This window comes from Trichechus manatus, unplaced genomic scaffold (genome assembly GCF_000243295.1).
Source record: "Trichechus manatus latirostris isolate Lorelei unplaced genomic scaffold, TriManLat1.0 scaffold00191, whole genome shotgun sequence".
NCBI lineage: Eukaryota > Metazoa > Chordata > Mammalia > Sirenia > Trichechidae > Trichechus > Trichechus manatus.
This window is the reverse complement of record NW_004444127.1, coordinates 4,431,606-4,447,594: the sequence shown is the minus strand read 5'-3', so window position 1 is coordinate 4,447,594 and position 15,989 is coordinate 4,431,606. Positions and strand designations below refer to the sequence as shown.

General features: G+C 38.1%; 1 protein-coding gene and 2 pseudogenes across 1 annotated transcript; 2 read left to right on the top strand and 1 right to left on the bottom strand.

Moving 5' to 3' along the window:
* Positions 1–669, top strand: part of LOC101342958 (olfactory receptor 4C45-like) — a 963-nt pseudogene extending 294 nt beyond the window's left edge.
* Positions 670–3,405: 2,736 nt separating this feature from the next.
* LOC101342706 (olfactory receptor 4C12-like) lies at positions 3,406–5,471 on the bottom strand (annotated as a pseudogene).
* Positions 5,472–14,440: 8,969 nt separating this feature from the next.
* LOC101342447 (olfactory receptor 4C45-like) lies at positions 14,441–15,403 on the top strand. Its single transcript, XM_004387736.3, has one exon. The coding sequence runs from the start codon at positions 14,441–14,443 to the stop codon at positions 15,401–15,403; it is 963 nt and encodes a 320-aa protein (XP_004387793.2).
* Positions 15,404–15,989: the final 586 nt, after the last annotated feature.

Below are 15,989 nucleotides of genomic sequence, written 5' to 3'. Positions count from 1 at the left end.
ACACCATATCCTTCAATGGCTGCATGACTCAGCTCTTTGCTGAACATTTTTTTGCTGCAGCTGAGATCATCTTGTTAATTGCAATGGCCTATGACTGCTACGTGGCCATCTGCAAGCCCTTACACTACACGACCATCATGAGCAGGCCTCTATGTAGTCTCCCAGTGGGGATGGCTGGGCTTTTGAGGTTTATTCACGGAGGGATTCAGCTTTTGTTCATAGTGCAGTTAACATTTTGTGGCCCTAATTCCATTGACCATTTTATACGTGATTTAATACCTCTCCTGGAGCTGGCTTGCACGGACACTCACACTTTGGCCTCTTGATTGCTGCCAATAGTGGCTCACTATGTTTGCTCACTTTTTCTCTGCTGGTTGCTTCCTATGTTGTCATCCTGCGTTCCCTGAGGTCTTATAGTTCTGAAGGGCGCCGCAAAGCCCTCTTTACATGTGCTTCTCATGTCACTGTTGTCATCTTACTCTTTGTACTTTGTTCATTCCTATACCTAAGACCCATGATCTCCTTCCCCACTGACAAAGCTGTGTCTGTACTTTACACCCTAGTAACTCCTATGTTGAACGCTTTAATCGACACCCTGAGAAACGCAGAAGTGAAAATGTCATGAAGAAGCTCTGGGGTCACATAAATCTTGAGACTGAAATAATTTAAAAAATTTTTAAAAATAATTCTTGATTAAACTTGGGACAGTCACTTCTGTCTGCATCAATTTGCCTTAGGAGCCCACGTGTTGTGGGCAGGGCTGACTTTGCCGTTATGCACAAGTAGACACAGTGCCTAGAGCTTCAAACTGTGGAACTTTCATCCATCTAAAAGGTTTCATTATTTGAAGATAATGGTGCCCCTACCAATAGGAAGATATGAGCATCAAAGAAACAATGTAATATAAACAATTTTCATCTCTTTAATTTATTGTTTACTATTTTTACAGTATATTATATTCCTTCTGATATTTAATTGTCACAAGAGTCCTATAAATTCGATACTATTGTTACTCCCATTTTGCAAACTAGGAAACTAGAGTCAGAATTATATTGGTTAATTATATTGCTCAAGACCAGTTAGATAAAATTTGACAGAATCAGAATTTAGATCTAAGCTTGTGTGACCCAAAGCCTTTGCACTTTGAAAGTCCCATTCTACTTCCTCTGAATACAAAGAGACAACAAGCTCTGTGTCTTACATCTCTTTTTTTCCTTTGGAATTATCCTCTCAAAATTCTTTGGTCTTCCTTTTTGAGTAAATTTGAAGGTGAACTTGGTTTCACAGACAGGTTAGGTTTGAAAGATATGAGTCTGCAAAGACCCAGCTAGTGACTAGTTAGTAATTTATAACTCCATATTTGTTGATGTTTTTAACTGTACTAAAATATATTTTCAAATGGATTAGAGTGCTTTTCTAGAAAGTTCTCTGACATAAAATTGTAGCAAGCTGGCAAGGAGATAGGCTATTTTTTAGTGAACCTCACTGTTATGGATTGAATTGTGTCCCCAAAAAATATCTGTCAACTCTAGGCCATAATTCCTAGTATTTGTGGTTGCCCACCATTTTGTCATCTGACGTGGTTTTCCTATGTGTTGTAAATACTACCTCCATGATGTTAATATGGTGGGATTAGAGGCAGTTATCTTGATTAGGCAGCACTCTGTACAAGATTAGGTTGTGTCTTCATCCAATCTCTTTAGAGATATAAAAGAGAGAAGCGAGCAGAGATACAGGGGAACCTCATACCATGAAGAAAGCAGCGCCAGGAGCAGAGTGCATCCTTTAGACCCCAGAGTCCTGTGCAGAGAAGCTCCTAGACCAGGAAGGATTAATGACAAGGACCTTCCTCCAGAGCCTACAGAGAAAAGAGCTTTCCCTGGAGCTGGCACCCTGAATATGGACTTCTAGCCTCCTAGACAGTGAGAGAATAAATTTCTCTTTTTTAAAGCCATTCACTTGTAGTATTTCTGTTATAGCAGCACTAGGTAACTAGACACTCAGCATGATTTCATATTCCTTAGGTGATTAGGAAATTGGCTCAATTACACTTTTATCACCTAATGGCAGAAATGAATGGGTGTAGAATTCAGGGTGTCAGTTACATCTAGCTACTACTAGCCTATCAAAATGTGATAAAGTGAAAGAAGGCAAAATGCATTTTGTCTGAGGACCCTGTGAATGTTCAGTTATTTCTAGACATAGAAGTTTCGGGATAAAACAAGAATTATTTTCTGATGATCTCACAAATTGATTGGTTCTTAGAGACCAATTTGAAATATATATATTCTGATAGTTAAGAAATTGCTTTTTAATTATAGAACAAAAAATCAAATTCACAAACAAGACCAGACTTACTGGTCTGACAGAGACTGGAAGAACCCTCGAGACTATGGCCCTAATACACTCTTCTGACCTGGAGCTGAAGCCATTCCCGGAGACCACCTTCCAGCCAAACCATAGACAGGCCCATAAGATAAACAATACCACCCAAGAGGAACATGCTCTTTAAAACAATTGTAAGAGATCAAAGCGCAACATTTGCCCAAAAGCAAAGATGAAAAGGCGGGAAGGGGTAGAAAATCAGGACAAAAGGAAATGGGGAACCTAGGTGGGAAATGAGGAGAGGGCTGACGCATTAGAGGGAATGAAACCAATGTTATAGAACATTTTATGTACAAATTATCAAATGGGAAACTATTTTGCTCTGTAGACTTTGACCTAATGCACAATAAAAAGTTTTTTGAAAAAAGAATTTGCTTCTCATATTAATTTCTGGTTTGTTTTTTCCTTATGTAAAAAGTGGGAGAGTTGCAACATGATGAATTGTAGATTATTTGGCAGACAAGAGATAAATTTGTCATAAATTAAGGGAGGTTATACTCTTGAATCTACTCAACAGCAATGGGATATACTCTTGAAGGGTGAGGGTTGGTAATGGATATGGTCAGAGTTTATATACTCATGAAAAAGACAGGACTAACATGTACATAAGTTTCAGATTCCAGAACTCTAGAATCCCTCTGACTTTGAAACAGGGACAGTTATGGAAAATATAAGGAAATGTTATTTTGCATTACTGGCCAAATATTTAAACCATTCAACTTGAAGGACAACATATATTTCAAACCTAATAGATATAGAAAATCAGAATAAGTCATAGAAAACTCTTTTTATGGACAATTAGGAAAGGGTTGAGGTCTACATAGTATTAACGTCTAAAACATGTTGTGTGTTTACTATGTGCAGAAACTGGACAAAGAACTTTACAAAGACTGTCTCTTACAACATCACTTTGAGATGTGTGTTATCATTATCCTTATTTTAAAGACAAGCATCAGAGGTTTATAAATGTTTTGTCATTTACTCAAGGTTACCGGTAAGCATGAGAAATAAGATTCAGATTCAGGTTGATCCATTTCGAGAGCCAGAGGTCTTAGTCTCTCTGCCATAGTACTGTAGCTATAAAAAAAAAAAAAAAAAAAAACAGTTGCTGGAGAGTTGATACCGACTCATAACAACCCTATGTGAGTAAAATTGTACTCCATAGGGTTTTCAATGACTAGTTTTTTAGAAGTAGACTGCCAGGCCTTTCCTACGGAGATGCCTCAGGGTGGACTCAAACCTCCAACCTTTCAGATAGCAGCTAAACATGTTAACTGCACCAGGGAGGATGTCATAAAGGGTGATGACAGGGAACAAATCTGTCTTGGAAGAAGTACAGCCAGAATGCTACTTAGAAGCAAGGATGGAGAGACTTTATTTCACATACTTTGGACATGTTAGCAGGAGGGACCAGTCACTGGAGAAGAACATCATGCAAGGTAAAGTAGAGGGTCAGGGAAAAGGAGGAAGACCTTCAACAAGATGGGTTGACACAGTGGCTGCAAGAGTGGGCTCAAGCATAACAATGTTTGTGAGGATGGCACAGGATCCATCCTTGTTTCGTTCTGTTGTACATAGGGTCACTATGAGTCTGAATTGAATCGACAGCACCTAACAACAAAAATAACAACAATGCTCCATGATTCTTTAATCATCTGAAGACACTTTTTGCTCCAGAGCTTCCTCATGGCAGTTTTAACCTCAGTATTTCTGAGGATATAAATTAAGGGATTTAACATAAAGGCTGCCATAATATAAAAGACAATCAAAGCTTTATCTATGGGCAGAGTGGTCACTGGGCAAGATACACAAATATACAGGGCACAAAAAATAAGACAACCACTGTGATGTGAGAGACATAGGTGGTGTCATGAATTGAATTTTGTTCCCCCAAAATATGCGTCAGTTTGGCTAGACCATGATTCCCAATATAGTGTGATTGTCCACCATTTTGTCATCCGATGTGATTTTCTTGTGTTGTAAATCCTGCCTCTATGATGTTAACGAGGTGGGATTAGAGGCAGTTATGTTAATGCGGCAGGACTCAAACTACAAGACTAGGTTGTGTCTTAAGTAAATCTCTTTTTAAATATAAAAGAGAAGCAAGCAGAGAGATGAGGATACCTCATACCAGCAAGAAAGCAGCATGGGGAGCAGAGTATGTCCTTTGGACTTACAGTTCCTTTGTCGAGAAGCTCTTAGACCAGGGGAAGATTGATCACAAGGACCTTCCTCAAAACCCAACAGAGATAGAAAGCGTTCCACTGGAGCTGGCTTCCAGAATTTGAACTTGCAACCTCCTGGACTGTGAGAGAATAAATTTCTGTTAGTTAAAGCCATCCACTTGTGGTGTTTCTGTTATAGCAGTACCAGATAACTAGACAGGTAGAGCGGGCTTTTTGCTTCCTCTCCAAGCTTTGGGTCCTTAGGGAAAGCAGGATGACTACATAGAAGACCATCAAGAAGAGGAAGTTTAACAAGCATATGAATCCAGTGTTGGCAGCAACAGAGACAAGGGTATGAGTGTCCATGCAGACAAGTTTCAATAAAGAATATAAGTCATACATGAAGTGGTCTATGACATTGAGGCCACAGAAGGGCAGTCAGACTATGAAGAGGATCTGAATGGTTGCATGGTAAATCCTCTATCCAGGCCACTCCCATCGGGAGAACGCACAGTCTATGACTCACGATGGTTGTGTAGTGCAGGCTTTACAGATGGCCACACAGCAATCACAGGCCATCTCCATCAACAGGATGATCTCAGTAACACCAAAGGTGTGTTCTGCATAGACTTGGGTCATACACCATTAAAGGAAATCACTTTTTTTCTCTTAAAGGGAGTCCACAATAAGTTTAGGAGCTGAAGAAGAAGAATAAATTGTGTCTATCAAAGAAAGCAGAGTCAAGAAGAAGTACATGGGGGAGCTTAGAGCCTGGCTGGTAGTAATAGTAACAATAAGTAGATTTCCTGAGAGTGTTACCATGTACTGAACCCAAAATACCACAGGCACTACTTTCTGCATCTTTGGGTTCTGGGTAAGACCTATTAAAATTAACTCAATCATATTTATATTATTCTCCATCCATGTGTTGTAGGTGATAAAAACATCAAAAAAGAATTTTTTAACTGAAAGAAAAGAAAATGAGAATCATAGAAGTATCAAACAATCCAAAACTCTGCCTTTTCACAGTACTCTACCATTCTCTCGGATGACACATTCTCTTCTCTAGACTCTTTAGGAATATGTACCTCAAAAATTCTTAGTTGACCCTCTTAGTCTTTTATTATCATGACATTTAAAAAAAAATTCTTATGAAACTAAGAATACTTAGAAGAAAGGAACAGCATTTTCTAGACTAGAATCAGGGTAATCTTTGCAAATTTCCACTTGAACATCAGCAAGAGGGAATAAAGCACTCATAGTTACTGTTAGGTGCTGTCTAATTGGTTGCAACTCATACTGAGCCTATGTACAACAATACAAAACACTGCCCAGTCCATGCCATCCTCACAATCATTGTTGAAGCCACTATATCAAACCCTCTCATCAAGGATCTTCCTCGTTTACACTGACCCTCTACTTTACAAGCATTATGTCCTTCTCCAGGGACTGGTCCCTCCTAATAACAAGTTCAAAGTATGTGAGATGAAGTCTTGCCATCCTTGCTTCTAAGGAGCTTTCTGGCTGTACTTCTTCCAAGATAGATTTGTTTGTTTTTCTGGCAGTCCATGGTATAGTCATTATTCTTCACCTAAATCATAATTCAAAGGCAGCAATAGTTCTTTGGTCATCCTTATTCATTGTCCTTCTTTCACATGCATATGAGATGATTGAAAATAACATGGCTTGGGTCAGGTACACCTTAGTCCTTTAAGTGACATCTTTGCTTTTTAACACTTGAAAGAGGTCTTTTGCAACAGATTTGCCCAATGCAATGTCATTTGATATCTTGACTGCTGCTCACATGGGCATTGATTGTGGATCCAAGTAAAATGAAGTCCTTGACAACTTCAATCTTTTCTCCGTTTATCATGTTGTTGTTTACTGGCCCAGTTGTGACATTCTTTGTTTTCTTTATGTTAAGGTTCAATCCATACTGAAGGCTGTAGTTTTTGGTCTTCATCAGTAAATGCTTCAAGTCCTCTTCACTATCAGCAACTTTTCCTGACTTTAAACCAGGCAGTATCCCCTTGTTCTGTTTGAAAGACTGCCTCTTGGTCTATGTACAGGTTCCCCATGAGCACAATTAAGTGTTGTGGAATATCCATTCTTTGCAATGTTATCCATAATTTGTTATGAACCACATAGTCCAATGTATCTGAATAGTCAATAAAACACAAGTAAACATCTTGCTGGTATTCTCTGCTTTCAGCCAAGATCCACCTGGCATCAGTAATGATGACCCTCGTTCCACATCCTTTTCTGAATCTGGCTTGAATTTTTGGCAGTTCCCTGTCAATGTATTGCTGCAACCACTTCTGAAAAATTTTCAGCAAAATTTTCTCGCTTATGATATTAATGACATTGTTTGATAATTTCCACACTCTGTTAGATCACCTTTCTTTAGAATGGACACAAACATGGATCTCTTACAATCTGTTGGCCAGGTAGATGTCTTCCAAATTTTTTGGCATAAACGAGTGAGCACCTCCAGTGCTGCATCTGTTTGTTGAAACATCTCAGTTGATATTCCCTCAATTCCTGGAGCCTTGTTTTTTGCCAATGCCTTCAGTGCTGTCAGAATTCTTCCTTAAATACCATCAGTTCTTGATCATATGCCACCTCCTTAAATGGTTGAATGTAAATCAATTATTTTTGTTACAGTGACTATGTGTATTCCTTCTGTCTTCTTTTGATACTTCCTGCATCATTCAATGTTTTTCCTCATAGAATCCTTCAGTATTGTAACTTGAGGCTTGAATTTTTTTTCTTCAGTTCTTTCGGCTTGAGAAATGCTGAGCGTGTTCTTCCCTTTTGGTTTTCTAACTCCAGGACTTTGCACATTTCATTATAATACTTTACTTTGTCTTCTCTAACCACGCTTTGAAATCTTCTGTTCAGCTCTTTTACTTCATCATTTCTTCATTTCCCTTTAGCTATTCTATGTTCATGAGCAAGTTTCAGAGTTTCTCCTAACAACCATTTTTGTCTTTTCTTTCTTTCCTGTCTTTTTAATGATCTTTTGCTTTCTTCATGTGTGATGCTCTTGATGTCATTCCACAACTCATCTGGTCTTAGGTCATTAGCATTCAATGCATAAAATCTATTTTTAAGATGGTCTCAAAATTCAGGTGGGATATACTCAAGGTCATATTTTGTCTTTCATGGACTTGCTCTAATTTTCTTCAGCTTAAACTTGAACTTGCACATGAACAATTGATAGTCTGGTCTGCAGTTGGCCCCTGGTCTTTTTCTGACTGATGATATTGAGCTTTTCCATTTTGTCTTTCCACAGATGTAGTCTATTTGATTCCTACGTATTCCATCTGGCAAGGTCCACATGCATAGTTTTCGTTTATGTTGTTGAAAAAAAGGTATTTGTAATGAAGAAGTCTTGGGACTTGCAAAAGTCTCTCATGTGATCTCCAGCATTGTTTCTATCACCAAGGTCATATTTTCAAATCATTGATCCTTTGTTTGCTTTCCAATTTTCACATTCCAATCACCAATAATTATCAATGCATCTTCATTGCATGTTTCATCAATTTCAGACTGCAGAAGTTGTCAGAAATCGTCAATATCTTCATCTTTGGCCATATTGGTTGGCGGATATCTTAGTCATCCAGTGCTGCTATAACAGAAATACAACAAGTGGATGGCTTCAACAAAGAGAAATTTATTTTCTCACAGTCTAGTAGGCTAGAAGTCCAAATTCAGGGCATCGGCTCCAGCGGAAGTCTTTCCCTCTGTGTCAGCTCTGGAGGAAGGTCCTTGTCATCAGTCTTCCCTTGGTCTGGGAGCATTTCAGTATAGGAACCTCAGGTCCAAAGCACGTGCTCTGCTTCTGGCACTGCTTTCTTGGTAGCGTGAGGTCTCCAATTCTCTGCTTTCTTCCATTTCCTTTTATCTCTTGTAAGATAAAAGGTGGTGCAGGCCACACCCCAGGGAAACTCCCTTTACATTGGATCAGGGATGTCACCTTAGTAAGGGCATTACAATCCCACTCTAATCTTCTTTAACATAAAATTACAATCACAAAATGGAGAACAACCACAAAATACTGGGACTCACAGCCCAGCCAAATTGATACACACATGTTTTGGGTGACATAATTCAATCCATGACAGTGGATAAATTTAAATAATAGTCATATTAACTGGTCTTCCTTGTATGCCTATGGATATTACCCTATAACTGACAGCATTGTACTTCAGTTCTTGAAATGTTCTTTTTGACAATGAATGCAACACCATTGCTCTTCAATTTGTCATTCCTGGCATAGTAGATTATATGATTGTCTGATGCGTAATGGCCAATACCAATTCATTTCAGCTCACTAATGCCTAGGATATCGATCTTCATGTGTTTTATTTCATTTCTGATGACTTCCAATTCTCCTAGATTCATACTTTGTACATTCTACATTTCAGTTATTAATGGAAGTTTGCAACTGTTTCTTCTCATTTTGAGCCATGCCACATCAGAAAATCAAGGCCCCAAAATATTTACTCCACCTCCATCGTTAAGGTCAACTCTACTTTGAGGAGGCAGCTCTTTCCTTGTCATATTTTCAGTGCCTTCCAATCTGAGGAGCTCACCTTCAGGCACTATATCAGACAATGTTCCACTACTATTCATAAGGTTTTCACTGCCCAATTTTTTTCAGAATTGTACTTTCAGGTCCTTCTTTCTAGTCTGTCTTAGTCTAGGAGCTTTGCTGAAACCTGTCCACCACAGGTGACCATAAATCTAGAGAGCTATAAATTTATTATAAATTTTATAGCTCTACAGGAGAAATTTGCTGTTCCCATGACTAGCTCTAATACATACTAAAAATAGATATTTAAAAGATTTACATATAGTTGTATGGATATCTAACAATGGAGACAAAATTTAAATCCTAAAGGTAGAAGATGTTTTATAACAAATGAGCTCTTATTTTGAGTAAATCCAGACTAATAATGGGGACCAAATTTTGATCAAATTTCTCATGATTTGGTGAGCAGCTAGAGAGATTAGAAGCCCAATTTCTTTCCAGTTAATTTTTAAATGTGGAGTTCTTGGAAATTTTTTCTTGTGTAGCACTTGGGGGTGTATTAGTGGCAGTACTAAGAATGCCCTAGAAAGAAGAAAACAAAGGTTGAGTTCAGTCTAAAAATTGAGGAATCTACAATCAATGAAGCACATGGGAGCAGTTACTGAATTTCTCCCAAATTTGAAGCTGACTTAACTTATCCAAGAATGCTTACTAAAATCAGCTGTGGAATGAAAGTCTGTGATCTATAGGCTAAAAATAAGTGTGGAGACAATACTGTAAAAACTTGTTTTATAATAACTGAGCATTAAAAAAAAAAAAGTTGCCATTGAGTCAATTCAGACTCAAGACAACTCCATTTGTTTCAGTGTAGAACTGTGCTCTGTATGGTTTTCAGTAGCTGTGACCTTTCAGAAGCAGATCACCAGGCCTTTCTTCTGAGGTGCCTCTGGCAGAGTTTGAACTGTCAGCCTTTTGTTTAACCATTTGTGCTGCCCAGGGACTCCAACTGTGTATAGAATTACATAATTAATGACAGAATTCCACAAGCCCAGCATCTATTAAACCACCTGACAATCTACTTATTGTATAAGTGAATAAATGAAAGATTGAATAGTCTCCATGAAACAATTCAGCTTCAGGCATCAATAGAAACTTTGTTTGTGTCCTCTTCAATCCAAGCTATGAAAACAGCTACTAAATTTACCCTCTTGGCAATGTAGTTAATATTCATGTCTCACCAGGTGGACTGAGTCTTAGGCTTCACTGGAATTTTAATGTCTGTTTAGTACCTTTGTACAGCTACCACGTTGGCAACCTAAAGTTACCATTTGTGAATTAAAAGTATTGAAAACACTTAGCTACATAGTCACCATTAACTAGAGCTGTGAGGAATGGAGAAACAACTCTGGGACTGGGCAGCCTTGAGAACTAAAAATTTTGTGTTTTTTCTCTCATCTTTGACATATTGATCCTGTGGGGCCTGTGATAACATGTCTACAAATTTTGAAGAAAAAGTATTATATATTTTCTGCTGGCAGCGGGTAGCACTGCTTGAAAAGCAGAGCAGACAGAGAGCAACTTCTCTGAGAGACAGTGCCCTGAATTCATACTTAAAGCCTCCTAAACTGTGAGAACATGAATTTCTGTTCCTTAAAGCCAACCACTTGGGGTATTTTCGTTACAACAGCACTAGGAAACTCAGACAAGAAGTCAGTGCCCATCACCATGAATTATCATCTATTTAGACCAAAGAGCAGGCTGGATTCACAACCCCAAGGAAGAGGAAGAGATGGTGAGTGAATCTGGCAGCAAACAGAGAAGCAAAATTGTTGACTACTAACTATAGAAATGAAGGTATTGCTTCCCATTTCTGGTCCTAGATGTCAGGAACGTGTCCGTTTGGTTTAAAGGTAAAGACTGATAATGAAGAAACATAATTCCATGCAAGGTTGTATGTAGCTAGCTTTTATTTATCTCAGAAACTGAAGGAAAGAACATAGTCATTCAGCCTCCTTTCCACAGTGTTTCTATTTCTCCATCTTTGGTGTCTTTATACACGGTGATTATTGGTATGTGATTTCCTCAGTGGCTACTGTGTGAAAGCATGATACCTAACTCTAAGTCCCCATAATTCTGTCTCTGTAGGGTGGAATGATAGGCTGTTGCTGTTGTTAGTTGTCATAGGGTTGATTGCCACCCAGGTCTGCTCCATGAGTAGAACTTCTCCATAGGGTTTTCTTGGCTGTAATCTTTACAAAAGAAGATCTCCAGGCCTAACTTTTGCAGTACTGCTGGGTGGGTTTGAATGGCCAGCATTTAGGTTATCAGTTGAGGCAAACTGTTTGCACTACCTAGGAACCTCGAAGGAAAGGCTACATTCTCCCAGATACATCATGAGAGTCTGCCATCAAGGTACTCATCTGGAAGGAAGTTGATATATTTATGACTTTTAAATCACTCAATCTTTGGTATCTGGAAATCTTGCTATCAAAGTCTCTTCAGGCCATCAATAATAAAAGTGTCACAATATCTCAGGATAGTAAGGCACAGAATCTTGAAGATTGATATGTCCATTCTCAGGACAACAATCTCATTTAGACCAGTCATGTTTTCAGAGAGAAATTCATTCTCTGAACTCTGACCAATGCCTAAAACCAACCACACATCCTACTCCAGGTTTATCAATGTCACAATGAGAAGCTCAGCCTTATAAAGAATGTTTCCAACTTACTCTACCAAGTCTCATCCCAAACTATAGCCGAGACCTATCTTTAAACCAAGCTCAACTGAATTTCAAAAACTGGTCCTAATGATGTTTGTGGGTGCTAAGTGAGAGTAAGTGAAAGACTTTGGCTAATGCTTTGGCAAAAGTTCCACCAGGGCCAATTACTAATCCTCTGATGATTGAGAGGTCAATGCATTACCACATCCTACACTGTGTGACACTCTATTTAAATATCTCTCTAGAGTCACTGAAGAAAGAATTACAAAGAAGGGCCTGTGAACAAACGACAGCAACAGAGCCACGTTTGAAAGGCCCATGATTTGTTTTTGGGGAACACAACTCTCAAGCTTAATGGGTTTCTAGGGAAACAGAGTTAGAAAGAAGGTTTAAAACAGGAATAAAAAGAATTCTCTCCATACTGCTTATGGACTTTTTAGGACCAAAAATTGACAGAGTTGATTTGAGAAAACAGTGTCCAATTGAGTGATCTTGATTCACTAATAAATTTTATAGATCTATATACTAGCTTTTCCTGATTCGAAAACATTTGCATTATTCTCAAGGTTTTTAATTTGTATTGAATGTAGTTATATAAGATTTAAAAATATATATATTTTGAAGATTCACTTACACTTATATGGGAAGCCAGAAAAGTGAGTAGAAATTAAATCCTGCAGCTATGGAAGTTTGCTAACTTAAGTAGCTCATTTTCTCAGTAAATCCAGACTGGTAATGGGGACCAAAAATAAATTAATATATCCAAGATTTGGAAAGTTTTCTAAAGAGATAAGAATTTCAATGTTTCACTTGTTAGACTTTAATTTGGAATTTCTTCCTAGAAGTTCTTTCATTTCAAGCTCATGGAGTCTATTTGTGGCTGAGTTGCAAATGCCTGGAGGGGAAGATATCAATGAATGAGCTCAGTCTGAAAACTGAGGATTCCACAACCAATCAGACTCAGGTCAGTGATAATTAAATCTTTTTTCCCCAAAATTTTAAGTAGATTAACTTAATTTAACCAAGTTTTTCCACTGAAATAGTTTTTGCAGTTAGATTCTGTGACTGTAGGTTAGTATTTTTCTCCGAAAGTGAATTTAGACACAGTGATATGAAATCATTCTCTGATGACATCAATGCATCTGATTAGAGATGTACATGAATAATGACAGCATTCATAGACACCACTCTATACCCTTCCCCTAGCAGATGTCTAATCCATACTAAGTTCTAAAAACAAATTTATTGAAGAAATGAATAAAGGAACAAATGTTTGAACTCCATAGAAAAGCTGTACCCCAAATATTAGTAGAAACCCTATCTGTGATTTGTCAGTCCAGACACTGTTAAGAACTACTAAAGTTACTTTTACACCATTCTGGTCAACATTTATTTCTCACCAAGTAGATTGATTACCCACACAGTCACAAGAGCCACGGATATAAGAAAACAGCTCAGAGACTGAGCTCTTCTGAAAACTGAAGATTTTTCCCTCACCTTTATTGAAGCTGAGACACCCGTGACATTGAACTTTTGGACCATAAATTTTTAAGGAAAAATACATTATATAAGAAGGGGGAAAAAAAGGAATGAAATATCATATGATCCTTTGTAACAATAATACGTACGCACACATGAAAATCCATATACAGATCATTCCCAAAAAAGAACATATTCTTGTGTATGTTCAATGTTCCCATCACTTAGCAATGAAACCTCAAGTTCATCTTAGTTGATCAAATCTGTGCCTGAAGGAAAAATGGTATTATCTTAGATGGACCTAGTGTTTCTGTCTTGTCAATGGGAAACATCATGATTCATTTCATTCCCTTTGTAAATTGCAAGTGGGGAAATATATCTAATCCAGAGCATGATTCAACATGTGGTGAAAGATCCATTGCATGCAAAACTCATTTAAGAAATATTGTGATCTTTTCAGAGAACTTCACAACACTTAACATGTCTGTATCTAAGATGAAAAGAGTGAAATAAAGGGTTGTATTGAGCCAGATAGAACATGCAGGGCTATTGAATGGGTGTACTTGATAGGCTGTTATAAAGATCATTCCTGGGCATTTTGAAAGAAAGAAAGCTCCATCTGCAGCTCTGTCCATATCCTATGTGCATGTACATTCATTTGACAGAAAGGAATAAGAGATTAGAGAACACAGCTGACATAGATACAGCACTTTTTGGCAAGCTCACATCTGATACACAGTTGACTTTTCAAAGAATGTCATGTTCATATACTTATAAATATTCGTGCCAATAGACAATTATAACTTCTCAAATAATTCTTTTTGATTAATTTTTTCACCGAAAGTGAAAGAAAGCAAACCCTATCGTCTTAGAGACTTTTAGAGACAAGATGAAATTTGGAAGCCAACCATAAATCATCATTCATGACAACACCTTGCTTTTACTGAGATGTTTGTAAGGTATTGTTACTATTTGATGATTATGAAATAGGATATATTTAACCTCCTTCTGTTCTTTATGACCATCTGCAAAATGGCAGAGGTGAGGGGATTGTAGCTCCATCAATACCAGAGACCAGGACTAAAGAGATGATGGAATATTTTGCTATTGGGTTAAAAATATCAACACTCAGAACTACTGTGATCTTTTCAGATGGGACACAAGCCCTCAACCCAGGCTGCTTTAATAAAACGGATGAAAAATGTAACTGAATTCATCTTGCTGGGCCTGACTCAGAATCCAGAACTGCAGAAGCTCTTATTTCCTGTGTTTTTAATCACCTACTTGATGACTTTGGCAGGTAATCTGCTCATCTCAGTCACTGTCTTCATCAGCCCAGCTCTGGGCTCTCCCATGTACTTTTTTCTGTCCTGTTTGTCCATTATAGATGGTTTCTACTCTTCCTCCATAGTTCCCAAAATGATCTTTGATTTGATCTCTGAGAAAAACACCATATCCTTCAATGGCTGCATGACTCAGCTCTTTGCTGAACATTTTTTTGCTGCAGCTGAGATCATCTTGTTAATTGCAATGGCCTATGACCGCTATGTGGCCATCTGCAAGCCCTTACACTACATGACTATCATGAGCAGGCTTCTGTGTGGTCTCCTCGTGGGGATGGCTGGGCTTTTGGGGTTTATTCATGGAGGGATTCAGATTTTGTTCATGGTCCAGTTACCATTTTGTGGCCCTAATGTCATTGACCATTTTATCTGTGATTTAATACCTCTCCTAGAGCTGGCCTGCACAGACACTCACACTTTGGGGCCCCTGATTGCTGCCAATAGTGGCTCACTCTGTTTGCTCACTTTTTCTATGCTGGTTGCGTCCTATGTCATCATAGTGCGCTCCCTGAGGTCTTACAGCTCTGAAGGGCGCCGCAAAGCCCTCTCTACCTGTGCTTCTCATGTCACTGTTGTCATCTTATTCTTTGTACCTTGTTCATTCCTGTACCTAAGACCCATGACCTCCTTCCCGGCTGACAAAGCTGTGACTGTATTTTGCACTCTAGTAACTCCTATGTTGAACCCTTTAATCTACACCCTGAGAAACGCGGAAGTGAAAAATGTCATGAGAAAGTTCTGGGGTCATATAATGAAAACCGGTGATAAATAAATCTTGTGATTGAAATAATTTAAAAAATAATTGTTGATTAAACTTGGGACAGTCACTTCTCCTGTCTGGATCAATTTGCTTTAGGAACCCACATGTTGTGGGCAGAGTTGACTTTTCATTAGGCACAATAGACACAGTGCCTAGAGCTTCAAACTGTGGAACTTTCTTCTAAAATGTTTCATTATTTAAAGATAATAGTACCCTACCAATAGGAGGATGTGAACATCAATGAAGCAATGTAATATAAAGAATTTTCATCTCTTTAACTTATTGTATGTTTACTATTTGTAAAGTGTTTTATATTCCTTCTGACATTTAATTCTCAAAACAGTCGTATAAATTCGATACTATTGTTATTCCTGTTTTGCAAACTAGGCAGCCAAGGGTGAGAGACGTTAATTATATTGCTCAAGACCAATTAGTTAAGATTTGACTGAATCAAAATTCAAATCTAAGCCTGTGTGACCCAAAGTCTTTGCACTTTATAATTCCCATTTACTTCCCTGTAATACAAATAGACAATAAGCTCAATGTCTTACATTGCTTTCTTTTCTTTGGAATTTTCCTTTCAGAATTCTTTGGCCTT

Excerpts from the sequence above, each read along its gene's own strand:
- LOC101342447 (XM_004387736.3), top strand. The coding sequence starts at position 14,441 with ATGGGACACAAGCCCTCAACCCAGGCTGCTTTAATAAAACGGATGAAA.